The 17,332-nt window shown below is 34.3% G+C and overlaps 1 protein-coding gene across 13 annotated transcripts; it reads right to left on the reverse strand.

Moving 5' to 3' along the window:
• Positions 1-243: 243 nt before the first annotated feature.
• On the reverse strand, positions 244-5,817 carry LOC146908083 (putative serine/threonine-protein kinase PBL12). 13 transcript variants are annotated; one of them, XM_085725184.1, is made up of 16 exons: positions 5,527-5,743; positions 5,084-5,158; positions 4,819-4,991; positions 4,428-4,591; positions 3,975-4,335; positions 3,736-3,872; positions 3,525-3,651; positions 3,116-3,146; positions 2,746-2,826; positions 2,459-2,550; positions 2,206-2,330; positions 2,041-2,120; positions 1,555-1,624; positions 1,431-1,470; positions 777-973; positions 244-466 (listed from the first exon to the last, which is right to left on the reverse strand). In XM_085725184.1, exons 5-11 carry the CDS (start codon positions 4,009-4,011, stop codon positions 2,302-2,304), a joined length of 534 nt encoding a protein of 177 aa, XP_085581310.1. In that variant the 5' UTR covers positions 4,012-4,335; positions 4,428-4,591; positions 4,819-4,991; positions 5,084-5,158; positions 5,527-5,743; the 3' UTR covers positions 244-466; positions 777-973; positions 1,431-1,470; positions 1,555-1,624; positions 2,041-2,120; positions 2,206-2,301. The 13 variants fall into 13 exon arrangements, with proteins under 13 accessions (XP_085581310.1, XP_085581307.1, XP_085581309.1 ...); XM_085725181.1 differs by having other exon boundaries at positions 777-1,470; XM_085725183.1 differs by lacking the exon at positions 2,041-2,120 and having other exon boundaries at positions 5,527-5,741.
• Positions 5,818-17,332: the final 11,515 nt, after the last annotated feature.

A 17,332-nucleotide genomic window follows, 5' to 3' on the forward strand; every position in this document is an offset into this window, starting at 1 on the left:
CTTACAAAAAATAATCTTACATCATCTTAAAACAAATGGTAGGGAATTGTCCATGAATACAAAGATAAAACTATTGGTAGTGACTTGTGTAATTAAGGGAACAATATTTTATGCGCTCATCCTTACTGCCCTTGCAAAAGAAAGAAAAACAGGCAATTGCAGTAAAAAAAACAGGCAGCAGAGGATCTCTTGCCCCTCTGCAATACTAACATCTATGAGCTTAAATTAGTATATGTGCTAAAATAAAAAAAATAAAAAATATGATTGTTATCTGGAAATAAGCTATATATACAGGGACCTGTTACATATTTTTGCTATGAATTGTTAAAATTTGAAATATTATCATCAAGAAGAAGCAACATGAGGCCTCATCTTAAACTTTCTAATAGTTTATAATTACCACATATGAAATAACTCAAATTCCATATCCTGTGAAAAATCTTCCTATATCAAGTGAGTAAGGATCCTGCATTAAAAAGAATAACAGAAGTGAGTAATGTAATAATTCTTTTGCATTTTGTAACATTCTATTTTTCTTAGGTAAATATTGTGTGGAAGATATAGACCTTGAAGTGTGTGAGATTAAGAGTTCAAAGCAAAAAAAAATTATAAGTTTAAAATCGTTGATAGCAGGATGACATTTGACTATCCAAAAAAATTGATGGCAGGATGAGGATCCCACAATGACTCTAGGTGTATGAAAATTAGCCTACCAGTAACTTCTACACAAATAAAACTTTGACGGTATAAACATCCAATTCTTGCACAAAACTAACATTTTTCGTTTTATCAGAAATTCGTAGTCATAGGGCACCTATGATTCAATGGCTGCTTCACTTGATATCCAACAGATGTTCCAACCAAATTTGATGGTAGTTTACCTTACCCGTGCCAACAAAAATCACCTGCAACAATATGGCAGTAGCAGAAATGGACCTTCCATTATGAAAGGAAGCTTTGTCATGTTGCAACCCTGTATAAATCAGACAACATATAACAACTCTGGAGAATCCTTTAAATAGTTTTAACTTCAACGCATTTAACATTAATGCTCTGATCAGATGAAGTCATGAATGCCGGGGTGGATGTAGTTTCAAAAGCTTGAGTATACTTTAGAAGACAAAGTACAAGTTATATTCGGTGATTCAAAAATCAAACAAATGAATTTTACAAACTTCATAGTTAATTACACAATGATGCCAATTTCAACCATTAATTTTCTAATCACCGATTATAACACTGTATTTTATAGCCTAAAGTACGCCCCCAGTTCATAGAAACTAAATTTGAAAAACAGGAGCTAAAAATGTGGTTAATGACAATTGTAATGAGAGCGGAAAGGGTAGATGGATCATTGATGTCATGTCAAGCCGTGCCATGAAAAGAAAGAAAGTATCTCAATGATATGTCAGAACTTGGGATAACAGCACCCTGCAGATTGTGGTGCACATTCGTAGCACTATTCACATCCTGAAATAGGTTATTGAACACCAATTATTAGCGTAAACATAAGTCAGAAAATAAAAGGCACAAATATGAACAAAGTTTACGGACTTCAAACTCAATGAGGCAAACTGTATGCCTCTCCTGCCTTATAATCTTCATTTGCTTAAAACCAGGCTGTCTGCATTACAAAGCCAAGTTCAACAGATTAATCCAATATATGAGACAGCATAGAAAATGCTACATAAACTGAACAAAAGAGCCTGTGTCAAAGGATAAGTTTTACATACACACTGAAAAGATAAAATAGTCAAATTATTGCCATATAAGCTATAAGCTGTTTTTATAAGCTATATTTGAGAGCTTAAAAAAATAAGCTAAGAACAACTTATAAACATGTCTTAAATTGTTTCGATAAGCACAAATAAGCCTAATGTTCTCTTTCTCAGTTATTGTTTTGTACAAAAATGAGTAGATAAGTTGCTTACAAATAGTCTCACAAATGTTAATGTCAGTAATCAACTCAAATATCCTTTAATGAACTTTGTCTCAATTATTCTTTTGTACATAATCAAATACTAATAATCATTTCTATACCTTATTCGTATCCAGAAGGGTAATATAGGCTTAAACTCTGCAAAATTTCATGTCATGCTTGATTTTTCATGAACTTTTTCCTTCCAACAAAATATTGCACAAAACAAAACAACTTAATTTTGCATTTCAGAAATTCAAGTGAATTTAAAGAAAAAGCAATGATACCCTCCGGATGAGCCATTTTCTGCATAGCAGTTGGAGCAATCATGACTGGCATGGAAATTTTGAAGCCAAGGACAGTAGTTGACATGTCTATCTTGCTCACATCGATAAGAATTGGTGGCCTAAACCTGTAATGTTTGTCAACCATATTTTTCAGCACATTAACATTTGTTCTTATTCTTAGAATCATAGGTTGACAAAACATCAAAGGAACATAATAAAGTAACATGATTTGGTAACTTATATGAAATCTTACAAAATTCTGGAAAAGACATTTCTGTTTTCTTGGAGAGACCATTGGTCCTCAGCACCAGATGCATAATAGTCAAACACCATCTTTGGCAATTTCTGCTTTGCTAAATCAATATATTGTAATAATGAGCCATAAGAGGTTGTTAAAGTTCAAATTCATTTGTAGTTTTTTACACAAAAAAGTCAGAACATCTATGTAAAACTTTTGTTCCTATTATTCAATTGAGCAGAAAAACTTACACAGTCCATTCTTTTTTTTTTTTTTTGTATACCGAACCTATGCTAACATACCTATCAGCACTACAACTGAGGATCATGCAACCGCCAATGCTAATTATGATATAAGTCACTGCAGCCGAATGATTACCAGCGCTGCCAATAAGATCAAAATTTGGAGGAAAAGATATGGTTTGTAACTCTAAGCCAATATCAATAACAAAATATCAATAACAACAAATATCACATACATAACTATATATAGTTTGAAATAAAATGATGATTGACATTTCAGCTATTCACATGGTACCATCTCTAAAATCGCAGCATTTGTTTCACAATATATATCAAAGCATCTCACAACCATTTTCCTACCAAGTATAATTATACAGTTTCTCATATATAATACTTTCCTGTAGGCAATTCCAACAACACTACTCCATACCTATACACATCACTCTTGGTAGAAAGATGACCTGAAAATTGAAGGCAGTTAATTAACTAAGTTAATGATTTCTGCTGAGTTTGTAACATAAAATGCAAAAGTAAAGTTTGTTAAAACATGCCAATTAAATTCTGTTTTTTAGTAGCAGCAAAGCCATTTGCTAATAAAGTTAGTTAAAAAAGGTAATTAAGAACCTATTTGAATTGACTTATTTGAGCATATTTAAGAGCTTGTGAAAACAGTTTATGACATCTCTATAAGCTAGCCAGGATAGCTTATGTAAATAACTCAACTTATATGAAAACTATTTGACTTTATTTTATATAAAAACAGCTTATACATAAGCGCTTATGCTATAAATGCTTAAGTTGTTTATCCAAATGGAACCTTTATGGTAAAATGCCAATACCTGCCATGATATACTCAGGAGCAGCATAGCCTTTTGTTCCCATTATGCATGTTGTTGTCACATGTGTTTCTTCTCCTTCAGGACCATCTTCAGCTAATCCAAGGTTTGATAGTTTAGTTGTGTAATCCTGAATTTAGGGAAGAAAAAAAAATTACTTGATGTAGGCTAGCAGCAGATGCTACATTATCATTGATGAAATGAATGAACATACCGAGTCCAGTAATATATTTGGAGTTTTGAAATCCCTATATATTACAAGTTTATCTGCTTCATGAAGGAAAGCTAGTCCCTTAGCTGCACCTAATGCAATTTTCATTCTAGTTGACCATGGTAATGTAGCAGAGGATCCTGCTTGAATCACAACAAAGAAAATAAGAAATCAGACCTTAAAGCATGATTAATATATGTATATAATATAGTATTGGTAAAAATAAAGTAAATGCAACATACTTCTGAACAATTGATTCTCCAAGCCCCCTCTTGTCATGTACTCTTACACCAAAAGCCTCTGCTACTCCTCACAACAGTATCCAATTAGGCAACAATGAAGAACGCATTTTAGTAAAACCTCATTGAAGCAATCCTAAAAGTTCAGATACTATGAAGTTACCAAAGCAGCTGAGAAAATCAGATACTAAATTTTACTCTTCCAATTTATATTTCAATTATCAACTAAATGCACCACATGAGCATTTATAACTTCCAACAGTAGACTTTGAAGACTTGTACACCTAGTACAGCTCTCATAGTACCACCCAAAGTAGTTAGGATTGAATTTTTTGGTAGTTCCAACAGTGAAACAATAGGTATGCTGGGACAATTTGGAAAAAAGTCAAATAGTTGAAGAAATCTTAGTGAACGTACGTATATAAATAAATGTAAGATACATAAAACATAGCAAACCTTGTGAGATTTTTTAAGTCCTGAATCTTCTTAACTTGACTCATTAGAGAAGACATCATTTTGTGAACTCATTAGAGAAGACATCATTTTGTGAAACTTGAAAAGAACCATAAGCTTGAGTGAAATTTTGGCTTGCTGATTGTGAGTTGTTAATGACCTGAAATCTGAATTGAAAATAACAATTATATAAAATAGTAATTGAAATCTGAAATCTTTTATCTCAGTAAAGCTTTGACTTTACTAAGATGAGAACAATTTTTGATACGTTATTTTTAATGGATACAGTGCACATTGTATCTTGAGTACAAATTGCAATAAAAGAAGATCAGAAATATCAAACATAGGAATAAAATAAAATGTAATTTATTAAAGAACCTTGAGATCATATTACCTTTTCAAACAGCAGAACAGAGTCATACCAGTGGTTGGTGTTCCCTCATGGCTTCTTTTCCTTCTTGTTTGATTAGCCTGATCATAAGCAGCACCAGTCTTCTTTGTATTTCCATGATCAGACACAGACTCAGTAGTCTGTGCAGCAGCAGTACCAAATCTAGACATCAAATCCTTTTTCAAAACAATGAAAACACTTGGAGTCAATTTAATGGACTTAAGCAACAATAAGACACAATAAAATAACATTTAGGCTAATTACTAACCTGTGAAATCCCAAAACACTCTGCAACAGTTAAGCCTTTTGCCTTATCAACAGGTTCTGATAAGCAGATAACATCCTGAATAATGATATTCAAGACAAAATTCGATTGAAAGAAAAAACATAAATTCCAACCTAAATTAACAAAAATTGATTCAATAAAGCATTTTTAGAGACATGCATGACCTCAGATGAACAAAAGAGAGAGAATAATGATTGTACAAAAAAATAATTAAACCAAAATAACAACCCAGAAAATTAAACCAAAATCTCTCAATCCATCAAAAACAAACACAACATACAGACCAAACAAACACTGAATCAACCAAGGTACATAAATAAAAGAGGCAAAACAACAACAAAAACAACACAAAAACAGACATGCAAGCAGAAAAAGAAAGAAAAAAAACGCGATGATGATGATGATGAACAGAACAGGAACCGAACCTGAGAAATAGAGCAACCGGAGAGAAAGACGAGAAATACCGAAGAGAAAGCAATCGGCGCCGCCGTTTTTTGCGACGGAGGAGAATTCTCCTCCCTTTCCCGTTCCCGTCCTCCTTCTTCCTTCTTTCTCCCGTTCCCGTTTCTCTCTCCCTTTTCTTTTCTCTTTTTTTTTTTTCTTTTCACATATATATATAGGGGAAGATAGTCATTTACCAATTTACCAAAATACCCCTCCAAGGGCAAAATCGTAAAACGTACGGACATCTATTTTTATATTTAGTTTAGTAGATAAAAAAAACCATATTATCAAAATTATCCTTTTAACCCCTCTTACATTTAGATATTATATATTCTTTGCGCTTGTGATCTCATGTCTAAGCAAAAAGAATAAAAAATCCTTTTAACCCCTCTTACATTTAGATATTATATATTCTTTGCGCCCGGTGGTCTCATGTCTAAGTAAAAAGAGAAAAAAAAATACCTCCAACTAGTCTCATATTTCCTAAATTAATAAAAAAACCATATTATCAAAATAATCCCTTTAACCCTTTTACATTTAGATACTATATACTATTTGTGGTCTCATATATGTAAGCAAAAAGAGGAGAAAAAAAAAGTACCTACCTCTAGTCTCATATTTCTTAAACTAATAAAAAAACTGTATTATTTAAATTATCCCTCGCTGAAACTTGTTTCATGCAATTAAAAGAGTTATCTACTAGTCTACTAGCAATATATAAAAATCGAACTCCAATACAATTTTATAATTGACCTTTTTAAAATTCACGATCTCTTTAATTTTACGTGCATAATGGCCATTTTTCAAATTTTAGTTTATTTGTTTTTTAAAAAATTAACTACGGATAATGATCATCACAAGTGTAACCAATTTTCACAGATAACTATGAAACTAATTATTTTTTCCATTTTGTCAAGTGTAACTAGTTTTCACGATATATTTTTTTTTGAACAAATCAAAATGTGATATATTATAGACAACGGTGACTCTCCCCGCATAAGGTGTGAAAAGGAGAGGCACCTGCACAAGTTACAATAATTACAAAGTCAAGGTACGAAGAGACATAACCCTCGAACCTAGCAAGCTAAATTACACAATGATACCCATGCAAGGGAGCGGATGTTTCCACCAGTCATGATAACTATAGCTGAAAGAAACATGCTTTGATTTTAACCATAAAAATGAATTTAGCTAAACCTTTTCAATAAGCATAAAAGGAGTAGCAACTGTCTTTTGAAAGACACGGTTATTCCTCTCCTTCACGATATATAAAAACCGAAGTCCAGCAAAATTTTATAATTGTCAAGTGTAACTAGTCATGATCTCCTTAATTTTATCGCTTCTAAACCTAGCTAATTCCCCAATATTAATAAAAAAACAATTTGTTATCGTCATAATTACCGACAAGTTTGTTTTCAATTTCACGCAGCAACACTAACTAATTATATAAAAACTAAGTCAATTTGTTATTAAGCAAAAATAAAATAAAATTATTATCATCATAATTACCGACAAGTTTGTTTTCAATTCCACACAACAACTTTAATTAATTATACACAACTAAGTCAATTTGTTGTTAAATCAAATATTTTAAAATGATAATTACGAACGAGTATCTTTCCAATTCCACACAACAAGTTTAAATATCAACTTCTACTACTAATCTACTACTACTATAAAAAAATAAGAAAATTGTACTCCAATAAAATTTCATAATTATCCTTGATTAAACTTATAATCTTCTTAATTTTATTTGCTCAATCATCTTGTAGCATTTTTCTGTCACTAATCACACTATATATACACATGATGTAACCTCATTTAAATCCATGTACAATGTTGGATATGTTTTTGTTGATAATTAGAGGACGTGTTAGAAGAAAAAACTTTCGGTGTTACGGTTATTGTAAAAGCAAGTGCTAGCATTTTTGTCGTAAATCACTTCTATATTGCAAAAGATGCAACCCAGATGAAAATAAAAAAAATCTTACTATAGGTATTTATGCATATTAACACATGAATAGTATACAATTATCTATCTATCTGTAACTTAAAATTAACATTTAAATGTCTCAATATTGTTAGATTGTCTTTGAAGTATATCTGGACAAAAATTACTCTAAGTCGACATTTATATTAAACACTATAAGTAGAGTAATTGAATTTCACATATTCAATATCATCATATATTTATATGTTAATTTGGTTTTTGTTCTTGTGTCCACAACCTATTAAATTCTGAGTGATATAGCAAAAGTTGACATGATTGAAGATTCCGATGAACTTAACGGATGCCATCCTTGTGGAGACAGTCTGTCAGCACTATACTTTTGGCAGAAGAACATTAGTTGAGAAATATTGTGTGCGCAATCAGATAAAATAAAAGTAATTAGTTAACATGAATGTGTATTTTCACATATTCTCGTTGAATTTCATTGTTCAAGCAAGTTGGTTTTTGTTTAATATGCATTCTTCTGTATTACTATTTTTATAAGAAAATATCAAATATGTTATAGTTTATCATAATGTAACACGCTTAGTGTCTTTTTTCATATGTCCGTTTGGACCAAATACTATCTTCTTGAACACTCTTAGACATACTCCCTCCGTCCCTATATGTAAACCCCCTTTGTCTTTTTTACATTTCTTAAGAAAAGTTGTTAGTGTAATTAATGTGTCTATTTTGTGTGTTAATATTATCAAATTGTCCCTTGTTTGTATGTGTATTAAATTTAACTTTACATATTTTAAGACAAGTTAGTAGTATTAATTAGGGGCATATTTAGGAAAAAAATAATAAATGCATCTAGTAATTTGAAAAGGAGTTTACATTTAGGGACAAATATAAAATCAAATGAGTGGTTACATATAAGGACGGAGGGAGTATTTTATATCAGCTCATGACTTGAAAAGTTTTTTTTTATTTTATTTATTTATAAATCTGGGTTTGCTTCAGTTTTATGAAATTCAGTTGATTTTATGTATCTCATTTTACATGATGCATCAACCAACTAACATTTAACAGTTATTGAAATGTAACATTTACTGATGGCATGATACAAAATTTCCATATATATATATGTGTGTGTGTGTGTGTGTGTGTGTGTGTGTGGAGTAGTTCATACCAATAAAAAAGTTATCAGAGAAAGTACTCCCTCCGTCCCATAATACATGACGCAGTTGATCCTATTACGCACACCAATGCATAATTTTGAGCTTAAATATCTTGAATCATATATTAGAAAAAATTATGAAAATTTGATATTTTAGAAATACTCATTGAGACGAATTTAACGACATCTTATATGATATTATTTATCTTTGTATATTAGTAGAAAAATATGGTCAAAGTAAGCTAGGTCAAAATTGCATATTTTCAAATGAGTCATCTATTGTGGGACGAAGGGAGTAAGTGTAACATCCCGCTCATTAGCCAAAGGAAACTTTATCTGTTAAATGTAGCAGAGGACTCAGGTTCATGGAAAGTGATAATGATGAAGAAAGTTAAGTACGATGGAAGATATTTGTAAGTAATATCAGTTAAGCATGAGTTATGTATCAGTGTCAGATAAACACGCGTTAAGACGAAGGGCATTTAAGTATTTGCGCGCAAAGGAGTATATAAGTGCTTTTGGGGCCAAATTACTCATTTTCCACTTCACTTTCTCTCTCTAGGTTTTTGGGAAAACATTTCTCTCCTCCTTCTCTCTAGATTGCGCCCTCCCTCTCCTCTCTTAATCATCCAAACTTCCTCTAAAACATGGATTATGGTAGCTTGGCAAGCAAGAAACACATGGAGGAAAAGATTAAAGCAAGGTTTGGCTGAAAAGCTATGGATCAAGAATGATGAGGAAGCTAGGGTGGATGCTTGGATATTGCAAGGAACATGCTAGGTGAGTTCCATAGATAGTTTACCTTCCCTTGGTTGTGTAAATTCATGTTAGGAAGCATTAATTTATGTTTATGAGAGGTTTAGGACCCTAATGCACTTTTGATAAATTCTTGTTGATTTGATGTTAAATTGCCATGAAATATGTTTATAAATGTATATATATGTTGTTGGATGATTATGGTGCATTGCAGGATCAAACTGAACAAGTTTTAGGTTAAAACTAAAAATTTTGTACCACAGACCCGAAGAACTACGCTATTAGCGAAATCTACGCTAATAGCGAAATTCTTCAGGATGAGCCACGCCCCAGCTGAGCTATTAGCGCAGCCCTCTGGTTTTGGCCAACATGCTTTGGCTTGTTGGTCCATCATAGGGTCGGTGGTGCATTCCGAAGCCTTTCTTTCAACGTTTTATAACTTTATAACCCTAAAACAACATCTAGGCAATGCACATAACATCAAATGATTCTTGAAATGAAAATCATGGCAATCTTAACATGAATGACAAGGATGAATCAAGAGAGTTTAAGCCGATATTACTCGGGTAGCTATGAATTAAGAAAGGGCATGAATATAGAGCCTCGACATAGTTGTTGAGAACTAGCAAGTTTAGCAAGAATTATAGGATGTTAAGACGCGAAGTTTGTTATCTTCGCACATGATCAAGAATGATATATAAGTATGTTAAGTTGTGGATATGATAGTTAATCTCTCCACTAAAATTAGGTAGGTGCAAGCATGAACAAGTAGGACTTTACCATTAATCGGATCGATCAAGGTTCCGAGGTAAACATGTATGCATGATTAGGTTTAACTTATACGAACAATAAGACTATGACTTAATAAGTGTAGGTGACATGTCTCTTGCTATCCACGTCAGGGGGATACAAGGGGTTCTCATTATGAGAACGATTCAAGCCGAAAGGGACCCACATGTCACCGAGTAAACAAGACGTAGGTGTTCGTGTCTCTTGTTATCCACGCCAGGGGGATACGGGAGGTTCTCGACCTAAGGGGAACGGTTCAAGCCGCAAGGGACCCGCACGACACTGAGGGAGTCCGATGTACGTACATCGGTCATGTATGAGATTGTTCTCGGGGTTACTCCACCCGGGACTATCCGTAAAATGAATCAAGATAATAACTGTTTGTTCAACGCTAACCTATGAATGAACTTAGATACGTTATGCACGATATGACTATGATTATGTTTTTCATGATTATGCAAGAATGAACCCATGCACGTTTATGTTTAAGAACAAGAGCACTAGATGCTACATGACAAGTATAAGGCATGGAATAGAGCAAGTAAAGATTATGATACCGATGATGATCTTAGGTTTTTCCTTATCGTCCGGTTTAGAAACGTGCCATGATTATGTTATGTTTAGGCCTCGATACGTAGATCGTATCTTTGGCAATCCGGTCTTAGGTTCCCCTCGATCGCCATGACACGTATAGGAAGTGAAGCCTATAACAAGTTAAGATAAGATTATGACGGCTCTAGTATGCACTACCGTCTAAGTATGTAAGTCCCCACACACGTATAATCAACCGTCAGGTTGTAATGTAGACACGTGGTGACCGTAGGTTTCCCCTTGAGGTTGCCTATAGCTTAGAATTTAGGGGAACTCACTGAGACATTATGTCTCATCCCAATCCTTATTTGTTTCAGATAAGCAGGATGTTATGCAAGCTTGAAGCCGGATGGATGTTTCAACAAGTGCGTGTTCGTATCGCTTCAAGATGCCAAGAAAATCAAGGATGTAAATTCTATGTATGGAGGAGATGTTTATGTTGTTGTATGTACGAACACAATTTGTTGTATAAATATTCATTCATATGTAATTTATGTTGTAAATTTTAATGTATCCAGTACTAATATTAACGCACGTGCTAGACTTTCTAGATACGTCTGGTATGGGTGTTACAATTGGTATCAGAGCAGGTCGATTCAGACCGTGCCTTGGGTCATTAAATTACAACTAACGTAGTGGGACCATTGGGTTCCGGGTAAATGTTCTATTTGTTGGTGTTAGTTGAGCCTGATCAACTCAATTTAACATTCGACGATTAGAACGGATGCTTGAGAGCTGAATAGGACCCAGGAGAAACGAAGAATGTGATGAAGATGCACTAGAAAGTGTGAACTCAGAAGTAAGAATTCGGATAAGTATTAGTAAGAGTTTGAACGTGCCAGAAGGTGGCCGGTGAACTAAGTCAGTGGAAGTGTAAATCGTCCGTGAATGTAAAGTTATGATAAGAAGGAATGTTCCAACAGTGTTGGGTAAGATGTTAATGATATTTTGTGTACCCGTAAGTGAAGAAGTTGGATATATGTATCTAACCAGGACCGAAAGTTTCGGTAAGAATTGTTGTGGAACGGAATTATGATATTCTGGAATGTCAGTACAAGGTTACAAGATAGTGAGAAGTCGACATATGTTGACGGAGTTAGCAGGCTCTCAGGAATAACAACATGTGAATGAAGTTAAGGTTTTATGTGGAAGTTATGTTAAGTGTTATGAGGAACAAGACATTAGTTTCTAATGTGCCTTGAATTGAACCGAATGATATTAATGCTTGCCATGCAAAGGTTATAAAATTGCTTTAAGAGATTGGAAGGAATGATATGCATTGGGATACTTAAGGAAATAAGATTTTTATGTAAAATATGATTTTTGGAAAACTGTGCTGAAGAAACCACGCCAATAGCGAAAATTTCGTTAATAACGAAATTACTCCAGAGGATTTCGCTAATAGCGAACCTGGAGCGAAAATTTTCAGTTTTTCCAAAAACTGTCATTTCGTCTCTAGGGCTTTAGTAGCTATTGGGGGTTGTTTTCACAATCTTTTATGTAACCAACACTCTCTATAACATCAAGTATCGAATGCACATCACCTCCTATGATTTCTAAGGAAGAAAATGCATGGACAAGTATTAACGGAATCAATCCGGTTTAAGGTAGTTTTGGAAGTTAATGTGTCAAGAACAAGCCAAGATCAAGAGTATAGAAGTTCCGGCATTTAGAAGAAAAGTTACCGGTGTTTATGCATGAGTTAGGAAGTAAGAAATTAAAGCGGTGCAAAGTTATGAGAAATCACAAGATTCACGGATTATGTGGAAATATGACGTATCTCTCGAACCTATGTTTTGCTTAATAGACTCGCTAAGGCTCGATACGATGTTGAATTATAAAGTTTAAATAATTTTAGAAAGATTTACGCGTATGGGTGATTGAAGTTGACATTTTGAAAATTCACGAGATTTTTCTAGGAACCGGGTTGCTTCGACACTCGTAGAGCAGGCTAGACTTATTAGAGTCTAGGTTTGATGGCACGTATATGTTATCAACCGTTCTATGATTTCAGAGCAACGGCCGGGGCCTAAACTCGATATATTTATAAAATAGAAAATCATCAACGTCAATGACCCGTGCGCTAGTCAACGAAGTTTTCTTTAAAAGAAAAATTAAGAGTAATGATATTTTGACATCCATTTGATGACAACTTTGTTGACAACCTTGTTTTTCTCACTTTTTATTGGTCAAAAACAATGGAGAGAGAAAAAGGAAGAGAGAAGATAACAATTTCATGTGAGTATGAGATAGAAAGTTGTCTAAAAGTTGTAAAAAAATGGTTGTCAAAATATCATTTCTCAAAAATTAATGAGCAAGCATTGGTATGATTAAGCAAAATATAGTTGGCGAGAATGCGAAGGTACAAGGAGTAGATATTTAAGAAAGTCATGTTCAAGTGCTAAATGGGTTAGTTAATGGAATTTGAGTTTACTCGAAACAGGTTCAAATATGATATGTATGGTAAATGCAACCAGCAAGAACATAAGGTTTACCCCCAAGTCAAGTATTATGAGCATAAGATAAGTTATCATGAGTTTTATTCTTACAAGGCAGTGGTTAGGACAGGTGTGAGGTTATGACGTTGTTTGCAACATGGAAGATCTTGAGAATAGTTCTAGAAGTAAGTATTCTAGTGGTAAGCATGAATTGAAGTCTCAATTGCTCTAACGGGTTAGAGTATTAGTTTAAGCCAACCGGTGGGAATCAGAGTAGCGCCATGGAAGTTAATCATTAAACACGAAACATGGGAGTTTTAGTATGTATGAAGCTTCGTGAAGAATGTTCGGTTGGTAAGGCAAGTTTAGCAGAAGCATCATAAGACAAGTGAGGAGTTCTTGATGTGATAAGTAAGTATGGATGTTTATATAGATAGCATTGGCTAAGGTAAAAATTTAAGTATGTGCCATCACCTAAGTAAAATGAAAATGGCAAGAATTGCCTTATATGAATTGATCAGGATGTACGAAAGATGATAATGGGAAGTATGTAAGGTTCAAAAGGTTACATTTCGTGACTCAAGTAAAGAATCAAAGCATCAAGAATGATGACCGGGTTCCGGAAAAGGTATTAACGCTCAAGCGATGACCGAATGAGATAATGTGGAGAATTAAGTTTAGTGTTCCGAAAAAGAGGAATAAGTTTATGTTAAGAGGTCCAAGGATTTCTTATGGATATGTAAGCGGTATGGCAAGTATGTATATCGGTTGAACAAGGGAAGAATTTATCTTCGATGTTAAGCATGTTAATATGAAGGGAGACGTGACTCTCGAATTTTGTGCAATAAGAATCATACTCTTGTATGCAATACTTGTTGAGTGAAAACGATACTTGTTAAGACATGTTAAGTTATGATTTTAAAACTTTTGAAAGTTAAGATTGGTATTATGGAACTTGGAAACGATGTTTTTATTTAAACTCAGGGAATTATACATTTTCGAAACTGATGAGATACGTCATAAGTAAACTCACTTAAGACGTACAAATTTCAGGACCAACTTGTCGTGGACAAGATTTGGGCGAGTTGTTAAATCTTTTTCCAAAAATATCGAAACTCGTCCGGTGGTTCTGTGGCACTATTATACAATCAGTTTTGGAAATGATAAAATCTTTTTAGTCATGTATAAATTCGTTCCAAGAACCCGAATACCAAAGTTTAAGAAAAAATTTCTTTAAGGAAGATTTTAGAACACGTATCGTTATCATTTAACAAGAAGTGGCATTTGAAAGTATGTACATGTTATGGAAATGACAATGTTCGTATGAAGTCAATATCAGGTAGGATACACGGAAATGTTTTAAGAATGTTTGATGTAAGTGCAAGTAAAATGCTAGAAAGTTTCAAGAGTATGTGAACCATGATGTTAATTAATAGATTATCAGATGAAGTGGTGAGTTGATTTCACTTTTTCATGTCAAGCTATATAAGTTACCCCTCAGTACGGGTGATAAGATGCAATAAGATTGCAATAAGATCGAAGATTTCCTAAGACTCGGGAAGAGATAAGTGATCCGTGGAATTGTTTATATGAGTAATACAAGTAAGAAGCATGTGTCTCAAGGTATAATAAGTAATACGATATACTAAGATAACTCTAAGTTGAGTGATATTAAGATCAAGAAAGCTATGTAAAATTGCATGTGGGTTAAGTAACAAGATGAGAAAATTATACGAAGAACTTCTTGATAATGTATGATTAAAAATATGTATGGTTTAGACCAAAGATGTTAAGATTTTGTTATGATGTTTGTTAAGTGATCTCTAAATTTCGAGGACGAATTTTTTTTTAAGGGGGGTAGAATGTAACATCCCGCTCATTAGCCAAAGGAAACTTTATCTGTTAAATGTAGCAGAGGACTCAGGTTCATGGAAAGTGATAATGATGAAGAAAGCTAAGTACGATGGAAGATATTTGTAAGTAATATCAGTTAAGCATGAGTTATGTATCAGTGTCAGGTAAACACGCGTTAAGACGAAGGGCATTTAAGTATTTGCGCGCAAAGGAGTATATAAGTGCTTTTGGGGCCAAATTACTCATTTCCCACTTCACTTTCTCTCTCTAGGTTTTTGGGAAAACATTTCTCTCATCCTTCTCTCTAGATTGCGCCCTCCCTCTCCTCTTTTAATCATCCAAACTTCCTCTAAAACATGGATTATGGTAGCTTGGCAAGCAAGAAACACATGGAGGAAAAGATTAAAGCAAGGTTTGGTTGAAAAGCTATGGATCAAGAATGATGAGTAAGCTAGGGTGGATGCTTGGATATTGCAAGGAACATGCTAGGTGAGTTCCATAGATAGTTTACCTTCCCTTGGTTGTGTAAATTCATGTTAGGAAGCATTAATTTATGTTTATGAGAGGTTTAGGACCCTAATGCACTTTTGATAAATTCTTGTTGATTTGATGTTAAATTGCCATGAAATATGTTTATAAATGTATATATATGTTGCTGGATGATTATGGTGCATTGCAGGATCAAACTGAACAAGTTTTAGGTTAAAACTGAAAATTTTGTACCACAGACCCGAAGAACTACGCTATTAGCGAAATCTACGCTAATAGCGAAATTCTTCAGGATGAGCCACGCCCTAGCTGAGCTATTAGCGCAGCCCTCTGGTTTTGGCCAACATGCTTTGGCTTGTTGGTCCATCCTAGGGTCGGTGGTGCATTCCGAAGCCTTTCTTTCAACGTTTTATAACTTTATAACCCTAAATCAACATCTAGGCAATGCACATAACATCAAATGATTCTTGAAATGAAAATCATGGCAATCTTAACATGAATGACAAGGATGAATCAAGAGAGTTTAAGCCGATATTACTCGGGTAGCTATGAATTAAGAAAGGGCATGAATATAGAGCCTCGACATAGTTGTTGAGAACTAGCAAGTTTAGCAAGAATTATAGGATGTTAAGACGCGAAGTTTGTTATCTTCGCACATGATCAAGAATGATATATAAGTATGTTAAGTTGTGGATAGGATATTTATTCTCTCCACTAAGATTAAGTAGGTGCAAGCATGAACAAGTAGGACTTTACCATTAATCAGATCGATCAAGGTTCCGAGGTAAACATGTATGCATGATTAGGTTTAACCTATACGAACGACAAGACTATGACTTAATAAGTGTAGGTGGCATGTCTCTTGCTATCCACATCAGGGGGATACATGGGGTTCTCATTATGAGAACAATTCAAGCCGTAAGGGACCTGCATGTCACCGAGTAAACAAGACGTAGGTGTTTGTGTCTCTTGTTATCCACGCCAGGGGGATACGAGAGGTTCTCGACCTAAGGGGAACGGTTCAAGCCGCAAGGGACCTGCACGACACCGAGGGAGTCCGATGTACGTACATCGGTCATGTATGGGATTGTTCTCGGTGTTACTCCACCCGGGACTATCCGTAAAATGAATCAAGATAATAACTGTTTGTTCAACGCTAACCTATGAATGAACTTAGATACGTTATGCAAGATATGACTATGATTATGTTTTTCATGATTATGCAAGAATGAACCCATGCACGTTTATGTTTAAGAACAAGAGCACTAGATGCTACATGACAAGTATAAGGCATGGAATAGAGCAAGTAAAGATTATGATACCGATGACGATCTTAGGTTTCCCCTTATCGTCCGGTTTAGAAACGTGCAATGATTATGTTATGTTTAGGCCTCGATACGTAGAGCGTATCTTTGGCAATGCAGTCTTAGGTTCCCCTCGATCGCCATGACACGTATAGGAAGTGAAGTCTATAACAAGTTAAGATAAGATTATGACGGCTCTAGTATGCACTACCGTCTAAGTATGTAAGTCCCCACACACGTATAATCAACCGTCAGGTTGTAATGTAGACACGTGGTGACCGTAGGTTTCCCCTTGAGGTTGCCTATAACTTAGAATTTAGGGGAACTCACTGAGACATTATGTCTCATCCCAATCCTTATTTGTTTCAGATAAGCAGGATGTTATGCAAGCTTGAAGCCGGATGGATGTTTCAACAAGTGCGCGTTCGTATCGCTTCAAGATGCCAAGAAAAT

This window comes from Medicago sativa, chromosome 7 (assembly GCF_051527215.1).
Source record: "Medicago sativa cultivar Bolivia chromosome 7, Bolivia_mono, whole genome shotgun sequence".
Taxonomy (NCBI): Eukaryota; Viridiplantae; Streptophyta; class Magnoliopsida; order Fabales; family Fabaceae; genus Medicago; species Medicago sativa.